This window comes from Hippocampus bargibanti, linkage group LG05 (genome assembly GCF_051943395.1).
Source record: "Hippocampus bargibanti isolate YZ-2025 linkage group LG05, ASM5194339v1, whole genome shotgun sequence".
NCBI lineage: Eukaryota > Metazoa > Chordata > Actinopteri > Syngnathiformes > Syngnathidae > Hippocampus > Hippocampus bargibanti.
The window spans coordinates 20,185,466-20,202,648 of record NC_142738.1 but is presented as its reverse complement, the minus strand read 5'-3'; the positions used below and the strand labels follow the sequence as shown (position 1 = coordinate 20,202,648).

General features: G+C 41.1%; 1 protein-coding gene across 1 annotated transcript in view; it reads left to right on the top strand.

Annotated features, from left to right (window-relative positions):
• Nucleotides 1–17,183, top strand: part of abtb3b (ankyrin repeat and BTB domain containing 3b) — a 158,470-nt gene that overhangs the window by 95,024 nt on the left and 46,263 nt on the right. Inside the window, exon 2 of the mRNA XM_088997204.1 lies at nucleotides 15,625–15,765. Within this exon, the coding sequence (XP_088853330.1) occupies nucleotides 15,625–15,765 (141 nt within the window). The remainder of the gene's footprint in view (nucleotides 1–15,624; nucleotides 15,766–17,183) is intronic.

Sequence of the window (17,183 nt, the reverse complement as noted above, 5' to 3'; positions counted from 1 at the left end):
AGAACCGGGGAGAACATGCAAACTCTACACAGGAAGGTCGGACCGGGGATTAAATCCACGACCTCTGCACTATGAAGTTGGTGTGCTATCCACTTAACTACCGGGCTGCATGTTGCATATATATATATATATATATATATATATATATATATATATATATATATATATATATATATATACAGTAAAGTCTCGTTATATCGATATCGGATATATCGATAGTCCCGGTTATATCGATACTATTTCTATGCACGCACGGAGAAAATTACATGCAAACAGGGTCGGATATATCGATAGTCCCGGTTATATCGATATTTTTTCGGACTCCCTTGAATATCGATATAAAGAGACTTTACTGTATATATATAGATAACAATTTAAACTGTTTCAATAAATACCTTATTTTTGCACCGAGTCAGTGAGGAGGGAGGCAGTTCGTCACTCATAACTAATTAAGTAAGTGAGCCCCAAATTCACAATTACGTACTGTATTCCATAGAATTTAACAATACATCTTGATTTTTTGACTGAATATTTAAAATGTCATGAAAATACTACAGCACATTACATAAAACATGGATAATTGTATAATTGTAACAACCATGCCTTGTTGTTTGAAGCACCGATGGATGGAAGAAGAGAGAATTAATCTATTTTTAATGAGTGGAACTGAGACGTCATGATTACAGTGTGCATGACGCCACATCTGCTGCAAGCTAAGTTTGAAAAGTAAACAAATACTGTCGAGCAAGTGTGTCGAACTCATTTTTTACGGCGGGCTATATTGTAGTTACGGTTACCTCTCAGGGTCCGTTATGAATTTGGGGAAGCCATTTTAATGTTTAGTTCTCTCAACATAGTACATATAGAGCGCACAACAAATTAATAAGTAGATTTCAAATTTGAAGTAAAAATAATGACTGTTATTGTGGTTTACATGGGACTATTTGTAATTCATCATGGAATTTCACAAGTTTGATTTGCTTTTGTGGGCCAAATAAAAGCATATGGCAGGCCAAATTTGCCCCCTCGGCCTTGACTTTGATACCTGTACTGTAGAGTGACAAATGCAGATATTGGTTCATTTAGATCCGCTTCAATTCCAAGCCCTCACTCCCAGTTCAAAGTGTCTGTCTTACCATTCATACCAACGCCGACTATCCAACAGCACCGACATTTTTGAACAAAATTGGGCTGTCACAAACAAACATAAGCTCCCTGCAATTATCAAATGGCAATGGGTCAAATAGAACCGATACCCCATCATCAGAATTAGTGCCCTTATGCACATGCAGGCGAGAATGCACAGCCATCAAGCACATATTTTCTTGGATAAATGTATCCGCCAAACCGTTGAGAACAGTCAACAACAGGAACAACTGATAAAAAAGTGTTAGATGGCTGGTTGTAAGGAGGACTTATATATATATATATATATATATATATATACAGTAAAGTCTCGTTATATCGATATCGGATATATCGATAGTCCCGGTTATATCGATACTATTTCTATGCACGCACGGAGAAAATTACATGCAAACAGGGTCGGATATATCGATAGTCCCGGTTATATCGATATTTTTTCGGACTCCCTTGAATATCGATATAAAGAGACTTTACTGTATATATATAGATAACAATTTAAACTGTTTCAATAAATACCTTATTTTTGCACCGAGTCAGTGAGGAGGGAGGCAGTTCGTCACTCATAACTAATTAAGTAAGTGAGCCCCAAATTCACAATTACGTACTGTATTCCATAGAATTTAACAATACATCTTGATTTTTTGACTGAATATTTAAAATGTCATGAAAATACTACAGCACATTACATAAAACATGGATAATTGTATAATTGTAACAACCATGCCTTGTTGTTTGAAGCACCGATGGATGGAAGAAGAGAGAATTAATCTATTTTTAATGAGTGGAACTGAGACGTCATGATTACAGTGTGCATGACGCCACATCTGCTGCAAGCTAAGTTTGAAAAGTAAACAAATACTGTCGAGCAAGTGTGTCGAACTCATTTTTTACGGCGGGCTATATTGTAGTTACGGTTACCTCTCAGGGTCCGTTATGAATTTGGGGAAGCCATTTTAATGTTTAGTTCTCTCAACATAGTACATATAGAGCGCACAACAAATTAATAAGTAGATTTCAAATTTGAAGTAAAAATAATGACTGTTATTGTGGTTTACATGGGACTATTTGTAATTCATCATGGAATTTCACAAGTTTGATTTGCTTTTGTGGGCCAAATAAAAGCATATGGCAGGCCAAATTTGCCCCCTCGGCCTTGACTTTGATACCTGTACTGTAGAGTGACAAATGCAGATATTGGTTCATTTAGATCCGCTTCAATTCCAAGCCCTCACTCCCAGTTCAAAGTGTCTGTCTTACCATTCATACCAACGCCGACTATCCAACAGCACCGACATTTTTGAACAAAATTGGGCTGTCACAAACAAACATAAGCTCCCTGCAATTATCAAATGGCAATGGGTCAAATAGAACCGATACCCCATCATCAGAATTAGTGCCCTTATGCACATGCAGGCGAGAATGCACAGCCATCAAGCACATATTTTCTTGGATAAATGTATCCGCCAAACCGTTGAGAACAGTCAACAACAGGAACAACTGATAAAAAAGTGTTAGATGGCTGGTTGTAAGGAGGACTCAGATGCAGAAAAAAACAGCAGCTATATTGATGAGTTACACATCTGTAGTAAATTTTGCAGGTCCCTTGGCTACAGAGAATGTGTCCAGGTTCAGGCCAGTTGAGAAACCCAGTTGAGAAACCAGGTGCGAGGTAGATGTGCAGCAAACAAAGGCAGGTAGCAGGCCAAAGCTTGTAAAGACACGTAAGAAGCATTAATATCACTACCATCATTATGAAGAATTTCAGGTCACAGCAAACATCACATGGAATGTAGAAATTCTAACAGAATATTGGCATCCAAATTTACCTTAAAAAGGGCACAGTTGATTAACAGAGGAGCTGCAGCTGCTAATTCCCTCACGAAACTGAACATGTGCACGACACACACACACACACACACACACACACACACACACACACACACACATATATATATATATATATATATATATATATATATATATATATATATATATATATATATATATATATATATATATATATATATATATATATATATATACACTGCTGCAATGTTCAAGAAGAAATCGATTCGTGTGTGATGCGTTGCTTTTGCTATGTGACTGTCCACCGCACACTGTATTTCAAAGCTTTTTCACCTGTGATTTAATTCTTATCCTGCATGGGGATCTTAAAGTTTGGAAGTCTGCTGAACACTTTAAAATTTCTCCATAAAAACTGGGCTTCACAGTCACTCACCTATGTCTAATTTTAGTGTTCACTCTGACCAACATGCATGTTTTTGGAATGTGGGAGGGAGATGAAGAATCCAGCAAGAACCTATGCAAGCAATGCAACCTATGCATGGAAGGAAGACAGAAGAAAGCTCACATTGGAGGGCCCAAACCTCATGTGTTAAACTCCCCCCGTCCTCGAGGAGTTTTGATACATTGTGTCATGATCAGGCTCCTGCAGAGCACAATGAAGAGCTGATCGTTTCAATCAGGTGTGTCGGAGTAGGAATCTCTTTCAGGCTGCAATATTTACTCTTTGTGTGCTTGCAATCGGCCAAAGTCCATGGCATAGGCTTTTGTTGGATCACCTCATCCTGCGAAGGCACATCCAACTGCAAAGACTGTCAGAGAACATTCAGCAGGACAACCGCCACACTGTTTTATTACATTCCTTTTGCTTATGTCTGTGTTGACTCTCAGTCATACAGGAGTGGTCAGTCGAGGAATAGGTTTATGACGGCTGAAGAAACTTTTTTCTCGATTCCTTTTGCATGTGTTCCAATTCTTCTTTTCCTTTCAGCTTTTCCCCTCAGGGGTCGCCACAGCGAATCAATGTCCTCAATCTATCCCGGTTTTGTGCATCCTCTTCTCTCACACCAGCTACCTTCATGTCCTCTTTGACCCCATCCATAAACCTCCTCTTCGGTCTTCCTCTCGGTCTCCTGCCTGGCAGTTCAAGACTCAGCATCCTTCTCCCGATATAGTCACTCTCTCTCCTCTGGACATGTCCAAACCATCTCAGTCTGGCCTCTCTGACTTTCTCTCCAAAGCCTCTAATATGAGTTGTCCCTCTAATGTACTCATTCCTGATCCTATTCAACCTGGTCACTCCCAAAGAAAACCTTAACATCTTCAGCTCTGCTACCTCCAGCTCTGCTTCCTGTCTTTTCTTCAGTGGCACTGTCTCCAGTCCAAACGTCATGGCTGGTCTGACCACGGTTTTATACACTTTTCCTTTCATCCTAGCTGAAACCCATTTTTCTCCAGCCACTCCAGCCTGCCTGGACACGCTTCTTCACCTCTTTTCCACACTCTCCATTGCTCTGGACAGTTGACCCCAAGTACTTAAAATCCTCCACCTTCTTTATCTCTTCCCCCTGTAGCATCACTCTTGCACTTGGATCCCTCTCATTCACACACATATACTCCGTCTTGCAAACATCTGCAAACATCATGGTCCAAGGAGAGTCTTGTCTAACATCGTCTGTCAGCCTGTCCATCACCATAGCAAACAAGAAGGGGCTCAGAGCTGATCCCTGGTGGAGTCCCACCTCCACCTTGAATTCCTCAGTCATACCGACAGCACACCACACAACTGTCTTACAGTCATGATACATGTCTTGCACCGCTCTGACATAATTTTCCGTCACTCCAGACTTCCTCATGCAATGCCACAGCTCTTCTCTGGGCACCCTGTCATACGCTTTCTCCAGATCTACAAAGACACAATGCAATTCCTTCTGACCTTCTCTGTATTTCTCTATCAGCATTCTTAAAGCAAACACTGCATCTGTCGTACTCTTTTTTGGCATGAAGCCATACTGCTGCTCACAAATGTTCACTTCTGCTCTTAGTCTTGCTTCGACTACTCTTTCCCAGAGTTTCATTGTATGGCTCATCAACTTTATTCCTCTGTAATTAGTACAACTCTGCACATCTCCTTTGTTCTTAAAAATGGGCACGAGTACACTTCGTCTCCATTCTTCAGGCATCTGTTTCTCATCTAAGATCTTGTTGAATAACCCAGTCAGGAACACCACCGCCACCACACTTCCATACCTCGATTGGTAAATCATCAGGCCCAAGTGCCTTTCCACCCTTCATCCTCTTCAGCACCCTCCTCACATCATCCTTGCTAATGCTTGCTACGTCTTGGTCCACAACAGTCACGTCTTCTACTCTTTGTTCCTTCTCATTTTCCTCGTTCATCAATTCTTCAAAGTACTCTTTCCATCTTGCCATCACACTACTGGCACCTGTTAATACATTGCCATCTCTATCCTTAATCACCCGAACCTGCTGCAGGTCCTTACCATCTTTGTCTCTCTGTCTCGCCAGCCTGTAGAGATCAGTCTCACCTTCCTTGCTGTCCAGCCGAGCATACAAGTCATCATAGGCCTCTTGTTTGGCCTTTGCCACCTTTACTTTAACCGTGCGCTGCATCTCCTTGTACTGCTGTCTACTCTCGTCCGTCCTCTCAGTGTCCCACTTCTTCTTTGCTAACCTCTTTCTCTGTATACACTCCTGCACCTCCCCGTTCCACCACCAAGTCTCCTTATCTACCTTTCTTCCACTCGATACACCAAGTACTTTCCGACCTGTGTCTCTGATTATGTTCGCTGTAGTTTGCCAGTGATCTGAAAGGACCTCTTGCCCACCCAGTGCTTGTCTTACCTCCTTCCTAAATGCCATGCAAGATTCTTCCTTTTTCAACTTCCACCATTTTGTCCTCACTTCAGGCTTTGGTTTCTTCATCTTCCTCACTGCCAGCGTCATCCTACACACCACTGTTAGGGTAATTCGCCATACAAACATCTCTAAACATCGCTCTGTAATCTTTGTTTACATTTTGAACTTCCTCGTATGTCATATCCTGCCTTCCTTTACACGATGTCGCATTTTATTACGTCACATCCTGTCGCGTCATTACTATGCGCCGCATAAATACTCCTGGAGCCCGTTCGTCTCTCTCTCTCTCTCCATGCGCTCCCTCCTCCGTCCGCACCACAATCCCCGTGCTCTCCAAATTAAATCCTATGCTGTCTGGCTACACTCTCACCAACCACTACTTTGCAGTCACTGATTTCCTTTAGATGGCGCCTTTGACACAAAATGTAGTCTACCTGTGTACTTCTGCCTCCACTCTTATAGGTCATCCTATGTTCCGGTCTCTTCTGAAAGAAAATATTCACAATACCCATTTGCATTCTCTTAGCAAAGTCAATCTGTCCTTCAGCGTTCCTCATCTGGAGTCCAAACCTGCCCATCACATCCTCATCATCTTTGTTTCCTGCGCCAACATGTCGATTGAAGTCTCCACCAATTACAACCCTCTCACTTCTCGGGATGTTCTGTATGACTTCATCAAAGTCCAACCAAATTTTCTCCTTCTCCGTCAGCTCACATCCTACTTGTGGGGCAAACCCACAAACAACATTGAACATCACGCCTTCAATTTCTAGCTTCAGACTCATCATTCTATCTGATACTCTTTTTACTTCTAAGACATTCCTAACAAACTCCTCTTTTAAGATAACCCCAACTCCATTTCTCTTTCTGTCTTCACCATGACAGAACAACTTAAACCCTGACCCTAAGCTTCTAGCCTTGGTCCCTTTCCAACTGGTCTCCTGGACACACAGTATGCCTACCTTCCTTCTCTGCATCATGTCAACCAGATCTCTACCTTTACCTGTCATTGTTCCTACATTCAAAGTTCCTACTCTTCGTTCTATACGCTTGGCGTTCCATTTCTCTCTTTTCCTCCGGGCACACCTCCCTCCTCTCCTTCTTCGACCAACAGTAGTCCATTTTCCACTGGCACCCTGAAGGTCAACAGTAACAATGGCGGCCGTTGTTAACCCGGGCCTCGACCGATCCGGTATGGGATTCATAGGTTTGATTCGCATATTTGTTTTGGCAATTTTTTTTTTACGTCGGATGCCCTTCCTGACACAACCCTCTTTATTTATCCGGGCTTGGGACCGGCACAATAAGACACTGGCATGTGCCCCCTTGTGGCTACATTTGTTCCAATTAAAAGTCATTAATGCAGTGTGTTTCCGAAACAGTCCCATTGGGATGTAGCATTTTAAGGATGAAAACGTCACATAATTAGAACGACTATACTGTTAAGAATATTGTTTAATTTAATGTCCAAATTTGTTTATTTCCTCAATTAAACGCATAAATGGTCGCAATCATTTGGATTGTAATGGTGGTGTTCACGCGTATTTCAGGACTCGCCAGACTTCTATGTTCTAATTATGAAAATATATGGCACATCAGCAGTTAAATGCTCCCTTGCATGTATAAATAACTGGCATTTCCCTGTAGTTATTGGGAGATCCAATGCAATTAGTTTATGAGTGCATTTCATTGGAATCAGTGTATTGTCACGTCCATTGTCATAAAAGCGAGCCTGCAAGACAAAAAAACTCTTCAAATGTAGCTACTTAATTTTTGCTTGATCAATAACAGAGTGGGCATTGTAATCTTGATTCCAGTGATTAACTATGGGTCCAAATCTATCAGTTATGTTGTTGGAGGTCGTGGGATCAATCCCTGCTCCGGCCTTCCTGTGTGGAGTTTGCATGTTCTTCCCAGGCCTGTGTGGGTTTTCTCCGGGTCCTCCGGTTTCTTCCCGTATTCCAAAAACATGCATGGCAGGCTGACCGAACACTCCAAATTGTCCCCGGTGTGATTGTGAGCATGGATGGTTGTTGGCTACCAAATGAAAAACTAAGTAATGTAGTTTATTCAATACATTGTAAGAATGAAAATTGTAAAGAGCAGTAGATTGGGGAGACTCAACAAATTCTCAAAAAAAGACTTTATCAACATCGCAGGGATAATACAAGTGGGCCTCAATCGGCAGTACATTTGCACCTAAAAGCTAGCAACCACTCATTTGACGACAATGAGGTTAAAATCTTCGCGAAAGAACATAGATGGTTTGAAAGGTGGGTAAAAGAAGCGATTCTTATAAAACAACAACATCCTTCATTAAACCGGTCTGGTGGGGTGAGGTTCAATTTGGATCGTTCATACAATAGCCTGCTTAGGCAAAACAGGTTAGGCAACATTCGTAATGCTGATGAGGTGATACCGGTGGGAGTGGGGCAAATAGGCCAGTCGTTAGTCAGGAATGTAGGAACAATCAGCTGGGCCACAGGGTGTGGTCCTCTGCCCCCCCCCCCAACCTGAGAGTAGAGACCTATCATAGCTGTGTCCGGCGCCGCCATGTCTGGACATTAGGGATATAGAAATAGGGCCGATACGACCAGTCAGACTTTAGTTCGCTGACGAAGCCTCTTGGATAGGAGGCGAAACGTCCGAAACCTTCGAATTCGTACAGATGACGGCTGAAGAAACCTTCTCATCGATGGACCACTCCTGTACGACTGAGAGCTTACACAGGCCTAACGCTGTCTTGAATTTTTTTGTAGTCCTAAAACTCAATATTCTGTGAGTCCAAGAATTCATGTGACAATGACAAATGCCCAAGCACTGGAGTGGACATATTTTTGCACGTCTGGCAGTGAATGAGTTAACCATTTCTTTTCATGTTTGTACTTGTAGTTCCTCACATAGCTTCTGTTTGTCCCAGTTTCTCAACTTTTGCTAATATTTGCTCGTATGGTTTGATAATTCTTCCCATTGTGGCTGACACATGACCAACATATTACAGGCTTGTGGTTTCATCAGACCAAACTGGTCACCGCAAAGTACGAACCAAACTATTCATAGTCTACTATGCCATGATGACGTTATTTGTCTTGCGGGATCCTGTGTTTTCTTTTCCCACCGTTATTCAGACCACTGGATTCACGACACAGAAGATAAAATATTTTAAGCTGCTATAACGTAGAAAAGAAGTTATGATCCACCATGTCAGCCTTCCGTCTTACTATCTTTCCCTCTATGATCACCTGCTTAGATACATATGGTAGCCATCTGGCCTGGCACAACAAACGAAGCCCGGTCCTCCATATATTCATGTGCCGTTACGACATTATTAACGCTTTCGAGCCTGAATTTGCAATTCACCTTTTCCATTTGTCTGTTCATTAAAAAAATGTTTTTTGCTTGACCAAAAGTATCAAACAACATCTTTGTACTTCATTTTTCTTTTTGCGATTTGCCAAATCAAGGACTGACTCCACTGTCTCGATATGTCGAGGCAAATCCGTTGTTAGCTGAGAGAAACACCACATTAGAAGATGTATACGTCTCAATGAGTCCCTCCAAAATAGATTTTAAGAGCAGGGTAGGAGCCACATCGAGTTTGGCATTGCTGCTCTACTGCTCTATTCAACCCTGAGACAGTGCAGACAGTCCAAATGCACAAAGTTAATGCCATGCCCAAGGCATGGGAATCGGCAGCCAAAAATATGCTATTGTGTGTCTTAAAGTGTTACAAATTGTACGGCTCATCACTTAGAAAACAGCACAGATTTTACATTCATAGAAAACGGTTGGATGAACTGAAGTGTTGGACTTTGGGTGCCTCTGTTGTCACAAAGACTAAGGAAGTTTCTTCGAGTGATGTTTTAATGGGAGCTTCTGCACGTTATTTATTCTCCAGTAAAGCTCTCTCGCTCAGAGCGACTGTCAGCCTCCTGCCGTCTCCCCTCACGTTTTCTTCCGTGGCATATTGTAACAGCACCTTTGAACATTGTTTTGTGAAGCTTTTGCTATCTCACTATTGAATAATGTGGACTCTATTTCTTCAAAATGACAACGGCCCCTCCAGGAGAACTGATGAAAAATTGTGGCCCTGGCCTCCAGCATTCACAGCGCTCATCTCTGCTGTACAGGAACGACGATGCCTTAGGAATATTTAATTCTGAAGTTAAGTCTTGGAACCAACCCTTGTGGCTGCCATCTTTGACAGATTTTTTTACACTGACTTTTATCACTGAGTGTACGGCTGCAATAAAGTTGGAACAAAAAAGTGTGCAGAGGCAGTCCAATCTGACAGACACATGATTATTCACAGTGTGCATGTATACATGTGCACCCCGATTTTAGCACAGCCACATAGATGTTTTCATTGCTCCGAAGCAAGTTGACTAATGGCTAAGCAATGTTTTTTTCAATACAAAATGTGTAATTCATGTTGATTTATGTTAGGTTTGATAGGAATCGTAAACTGACAGTGGAACTAAACGGCTTGAAGCCATTTTTGTCATGTTTTGCAAGGTGGTGATGGCGGGTGCGGATCCCAAAAAGCGGGCAGGAGGGAGCAGGAGGTTGTTTGACAAATTGTATTAAAATAAAGTCAGCAGGAACAAAATGTAAAACATCAAAATCAACTGAACAGAAAAAAATACAAAGTGTCAAAATAAAACCAAGTGTAAAAGTCCGCCAAGGTTAAACAAACACATGCACAGCATACAATGCATACGATTGCATACAAAGCATACCACAAACAATGAACTGACACCGGATGGTCGTGCTGGGAGTCCTTTTAAGTGTCACTGATTTAAACGACCAGCACCTGCGAGGCTGCAGGCAGGGCTGACGTCGCTACCCGTTGGTCGCCAATTCCAACGTGGCAGTCCGCCACTGATCGGGACGACCAGCACCTGTGCAGGTGCAAGCAGGGCCGACAGCGCCACCCGTTGGTCGCCAACCAGATCATGACAATTTTGGGGATGGGGAGGGGGCATTTATTCATTCCATTTATTTTCTGATCCGCTTTATCCTCACAAGGGTTGCAGGGCAAGCTGGAGTCTATCCCAGCTGTCTTTGGGCAGTAGGCGTGGTACACCATGAACCAGTTGCCAGCCAATCACAGGGCAGACAGAGACGAGCAACTGTCTTCACTTACACTCACACGTAGGTACAATTTGAAGTGTTGCATGCATGTTTTTGAACTGTTGGAGGAAACCTGAGTAACCCGCACGGGGCCTGGGAGAACATGCAAACTACACACAGGGAGGCCAGATCTGGAACCGAACCCACTACTGTAAAATATCTCAAAAAGTCGGGTCACGACACACAATGTGACACACAATCTTTTGCTTTAACTCTCGAGTCCACATATAAAGAACAGCAGGTGTCGAATATCAGCCCACACAACCATGATGATATTGGATAGGAAGATATTGACAACATATCTCATGGTGTAAATGCACGTTGGTTGACCGGCATGTAAGTGCTCCTTCAGGGAGTCCTTAAGGGCAGACAGTGTCTGTTCTGCCCTCATCGCTTTGCCCCCCAACTAAAGCAAATGAGTCGAACAGCTAAATGCTCCTATTTTCGAATTTATTTTTGCAGATTTATTCATAAATGACTCAAACAATCACTTTGTTATCTTTAAGTGTGTCGACATATGGCAATGCAACGAATGCACTCTCGTGTGTCAACACGATTATTTTCATAGTCCAGTGCCATGACAATTTTTTGGGGGTTGTGATAGAGTAGATACAAAGATAGATTCAAAATATTTCTGTTCCTTTATTAAACAAAATGGGTTATTATTGACAATGAAGAAAATGCACCACGAGTGTCTGTCAAATCAATCGATCCACAACTAATCTATCAAATTAAAACACATTTTTGTAATGAAGTAAAAATTTACAGCCTTAACTTTAAAATTGCCAAATCATCAGATTTCTTCCCCTCAACAGTGATGATGCTCAGATTTGGATTGTCTTTCGCTGACTGGTTCTCTCTTTTGTTTAAAAAAAATCCCAAAAAAAAAAAAAAAATGGTTCAGGAACAAAAATGTCAACGTTAGTATTTTATATCAACCTTGATTTTTTTCAGAATATTTCATTACATAGTGTAATAATCACTCGAATGACCTAAAATATTTGATAGTATAGTAGTATAGTATTTGATAATATAAAAAATATTGATTATTTTATTTCAAAGTAAAAGCAGATATATGTAAATGGCTTTCTTCAATTTACCACGAGACTCAACAAGATAATCACAGAGAACTACAAAAAAAGATACTATTTACTGAGGCTGAATGTCTAATGATTTGGAAAAAATTTAGGTAGACAGTCTATACATGGATTATCGAAATAGTTAGCCCTTTTATTTGATTCTTGATTCATTTCCCATTGATTATTTGCTCTACCTTGAGATCAAACACCGAATAATGGCAACAAAGTTGATAAATGATTAATTTGGTCACTGTCTTTTTGCACAATATAGAGATAGTCTGTTTTTTGTCAATCAAGCATTCCAAGCATTCACCTATATAGATGCATGAGCAAATATTTACGAGTCATGTTCCGGCCTAGTAGAATGATGAAATATAGAACCTTGATGTTTTAACTTATCCTGTAGCATGGACTTTATTTCATTCGCAAGCACACCCTAATGAAATGAAATACAAGAACAGTGTGAGAAATTCATCCCTAAAGGACATATTACAATAAGTCTCAGCATTAACAAAACAATCTGTGCCATCCTTACCTCTTCTTACCTTGGTGATGCCATCACTGCTTAATTGAATCATAATCTCCGCCTCTTATCTTTGAGTTGCAAACCATGCATGTTGCCATCACCCTTTTGTTACCCTGTTATGCAAAATACTTTGCATTTTTGTTACTTCGCTATTTAATTTCTCACTTGATGGGTGGCCGGGCACTTCAGAGACCCCATTGTTTGGTGACAAGACATTAAAAAAGTCAATGTTTTATGTGACATCTTTAACAAAAATATTATGTTTTAATAAACATTATCAGCGAGGTATCTTTTGTACCACTACGATGGCAGTGGAATAAAATCTCTCCTATGATCTTGGTTGTGCGTTCAGAGGTGCAGGGTTTGATCCTGGCTTTGGCCTTTCTGTGTAGAATTTGGTTGTTCTCCTCGGGCTTGTGTGGGTTTTCTTCGGGTATACCAGTTTACTCCTAAATTGCAAAAACATGAATGTCAGGTTAATGGAGCGCGCTAAATTGTCCTTAGAGTAATTGTCTGTGTGCCAATGGTCGTTCGTCCATGTGTGGCCTACGATTGACTGGCAACCAGTTCAGGGTGTACCCTACCTACTGCCTGGGATAAACTCCAGCACACCCCTTGTTAGGTTTAGCTGATTGGGAAACTGATGGATGGATGGATGGATGGATGGATGGATGGATGGATGGATGGATGGATGGATGGATGGATGGATGGATGGATGGATGGATGGATGGATGGAATGCTGTTTTTGCCATAAAACCTTTTTGAACTGTACGGGTGATGTCGTTCCTCACTGTCATTGAGTTCAAAATGTTAACCTTGTAAATAGCAGAATATGGCATACGTCTGTGTAAGCTCTCAGTCGTACAGGAGTGGTCCATCGATGAGAAGGTTTCTTCAGCCGTCATCTGTACAAAAGTTTTGTACAGATGACGGCTGAAGAAACCTTCTCATCAGAATATGGCATACTTCACAAATACTTTGTTGCATTGAAAAATTGCATACGCTTCATGGTATTTAGGTTCCACGATAATTCAATGTGTTATTTTAAACATTACAATGTATCACTCCTACAACATGAACACCGAATAATAACATATTAATGACATTTTTGTCAACCATGGGTTGATTATTAACGGAGAATGGTGAGCACACAGTTATTGGGGGCAAGGCAATAGCTCACAGCACCACTGTTCGCCACAGGCCAAGCAGCAACTGTGCTATATAAATATTTAAGAAGAATGTGGCAGCGGGGAAATTTCAAGTGGCCCCTGTTGTTTAAAACGGGAGGATTTACTTGATGTTTACATTTAAAAACAGAAAACATTTTTTTTGTAGTTCCTTAAGAACTTCTACTTTTCTTTGTTGCTTTTCTCTGTCGTTGATCTTTCAGGCCTTGATGGTATATTTGGGTCCATTATGTAGTTATTCAATGACACCTGACACTTGAAGCAGATGGTAGTGTCTCCTGTTCTTTGTTGCACATCGTCAGTGGGTGTCATCTCTCTGGTCTAATGCTCGCTAAGCATCTGCTTTACGCTTTGGATATGCTAAATGCCTGGTTATTATCAGTGAGCAGAATGTACAGTGCACCTTGGGGCATTTGTGGCAAATTGGCATATTGAGAGCAGATAGTCTAAATGTCTGTGGGTAGTCAATATGCCCTGCCAGAATGTTGGGGAATCTTGTTTCCTACTGTTGATACTGCAGGAGCACATCTAAAAAAAGAAGAAAAAAAGAAACTCTGCTCGGAAAACAAGAACGAGGGGGTGTTTTTGGTCAATGGACTAGAAATATGGATTGTTTTTTCTGAATGATTGATTATTTTTAGCCAGATTTCCACCAAATTGAGGTGAATTAGTTTTATTGCATTGAGACTGAGGTCCATGGCTGTAATTTGATCAGCTGCAGCACATGCTCGAGCCTTTTTCTCCATCTTTTTTTTCACTACCTGTCTCAGCTTTTTTGGAACGTGGTGCGGTCATAAAATTTCTTGATTCATAAAAAAAAAAAATGATTTCATAAAAGTTCATGATTATTTGCTTAACGCCCTATATTTTATCAGTTTGAAAATTAAATGTCTTGTTTTTGGAGTACAGTATATTCAATTAAATATAGTTTGCAAATCATTTTACTGTAATTAGTTGTATTTTTGTTTACCACTTAAGTCACAACCTCTTTAGAATTTGGTTTGTATATCAAATAGAGTAGCAGCGGAAACTTCCTGTGAACTGGAAAAACTCAGAGGACAAAATCTGTGTAAACCCGAATGTAATCATGGGAATAATATCATAATGATCATAATCATACCACTATCACTATATTATCAGATACACGTTTAAAACTATAATTTTACACCTTATTTAAACTCTTTTTTTCATAATGGCTGTTAATTTTTTTATTCAAGTTATATACATTAATTTATTCATTCATTCTTTCATTGTCCAGACCGCTTTATCCTCACTTGGGGTGCCAGCTGTCTTCGGGCAATAGGCGGGGCAGACAGAGACAAGAAACCATTGGCGCTCACACTCACACCTAGGATCAATGTGTAGTGTTCAATCAGTCTGCCAGGTTTCTTTTTGGAGGCAACTGTAAGACCCGGAGAAAACCCACACAAGCCCGGGGAAAACATGCAAACTCCATGCATGGAGACCGAACTTGTTTTGAACCCACAACCTCCTGACTGTGAAGTCAACGTGCTAACCACTCGCCTCGCGGGCCGCCCCAAGTTGTATTGCATATAACAATATTCATAAATTGTGTTTACATTTTCCTTTACCAATACTGAGTTCACCTGAAAGTCAATGACATGTATATACTGTACCAGACTTTCTGCCACTTCAGCAACATTGTTTGAGTGAAAATGCCAATGGGATGCGCTGTATAATGCTTTTACTGTTTCTTTCCAATCACAGCCACAAAAATTAGGCCTAAAAATGATTTATTTTCCCTAAGCACAAAGTTACAGTGCACCACGTCGACACTAGAACAACGGTAATTCCTCGTTGTTTGTTTTTTTTGACAGGTTTGCTAACTTTCTTACTCTTTCTGTTTCAGGTGTGCTCAGCCTACCCGAGGGTCTGACTCTGCAGCAGCGTACAGGAACGAATGGCGAGGGAAACGCCTACAGCCAGTCTGAATTGCGCTCTGTTGAACAGTGCTTACTGGCCACACGAGTGGGAAGCATCTCTGAACTCAGTGAGCGTTTGCTTGTGCATGTACATATTCTTGTGATGGTGAAACTATCTATCTATCTATCTATCTATCTATCTATCTATCTATCTATCTATCTATCTATCTATCTATCTATCTATCTATCTATCTATCTATCTATCTATCTATCTATCTATCTATCTATCTATCTATCTATCTATCTATCTATCTATCTATCTATCTATCTATCGCTCTTTCTTTCTCTCTCTGTTTCTCTCTGTCTGCCCACCCACCCGCCCGCCCGTATATATGTAAATACACGCACACACACACACACACACACACACACACACACACACACACACACACACACACACACACACACACACACACACACACACACACACACAGGTATATTAAACGCATTTCAGTACAATGATGAACATTTTATTAAATCTCTGACTGTGTCACTGTCGTTGATTGGGCATTCCGAATTGGCCTGAAGTGTGGTTGTTCGTCTATGTTTTCCCTGCTATTGGCTGGCAAACAATATAGGGTGGCCCCGCATACTGCTCAAAGTCAGCTGTGATCAGCTCCAGCATGCCTGCGATTTTTGTGGGGTTAAGTGAATCAGAATCAGGATGGGTGGATGGATACATGATTGGATGAATGTGTCACTGTCACGACTGCTCTCAATCTGCTTCTCTACATTTAGCCAATAATCTGTTTTGGCACAGTAATACAGTAAGATTAGCATTACTAAACATACAGAGATAGGTGATCCGTGGTTGTCATCATAATAACAGAAATGTGGCACTTATTATTGTGATCTAGTCTGTCAGCAAAATCATTTTCAACCTCTGAATATCGGTCATATATGCTCATCTTATTGCTTTAAACTTATTACATTTGTATTGGCTGACATTACTGATGGACATGCTAATATGATAGTGGGAGCTTTCAGTTCTGCCCAAATATTGCCATTTTCCTTTACTAAATCTGCCACTGTACATCCCTTATGTGTGCAGATGAATGTGCATATTAAGCAGAAATGAATTATCAGGAGTTGCTGTGTCATGAAGTAGTATTCTTTTGAGCCACATACGCACACACAGCCCCCCACATCCATACACGCACATGCACAAACACATCTATACAGTAATATCTCAGCTCACGAACGTAATTGGTTCCCAGAAAATGTGTGTGAGGCGAAAAGCATCCACCGTGGGTCTCCTCTGAGATTCCCCGTCGATGACTCGGGGGACTTCACCTGCCTTTGGTCAGCACGACGCTGGATTCGCAGAAATAACCGCCGATCCGTGGATCACAGCGTATTAGCCAGCCTTGCTCGGTACGAAAACACTACCACAAAGGACTTCACTGCTGTCGTCTTTGACCTTCTAAACATCCGCTCGCTTACTGGAAAGGGGGAACTGATCCAGGACATCCTCAAAGACCGTAAA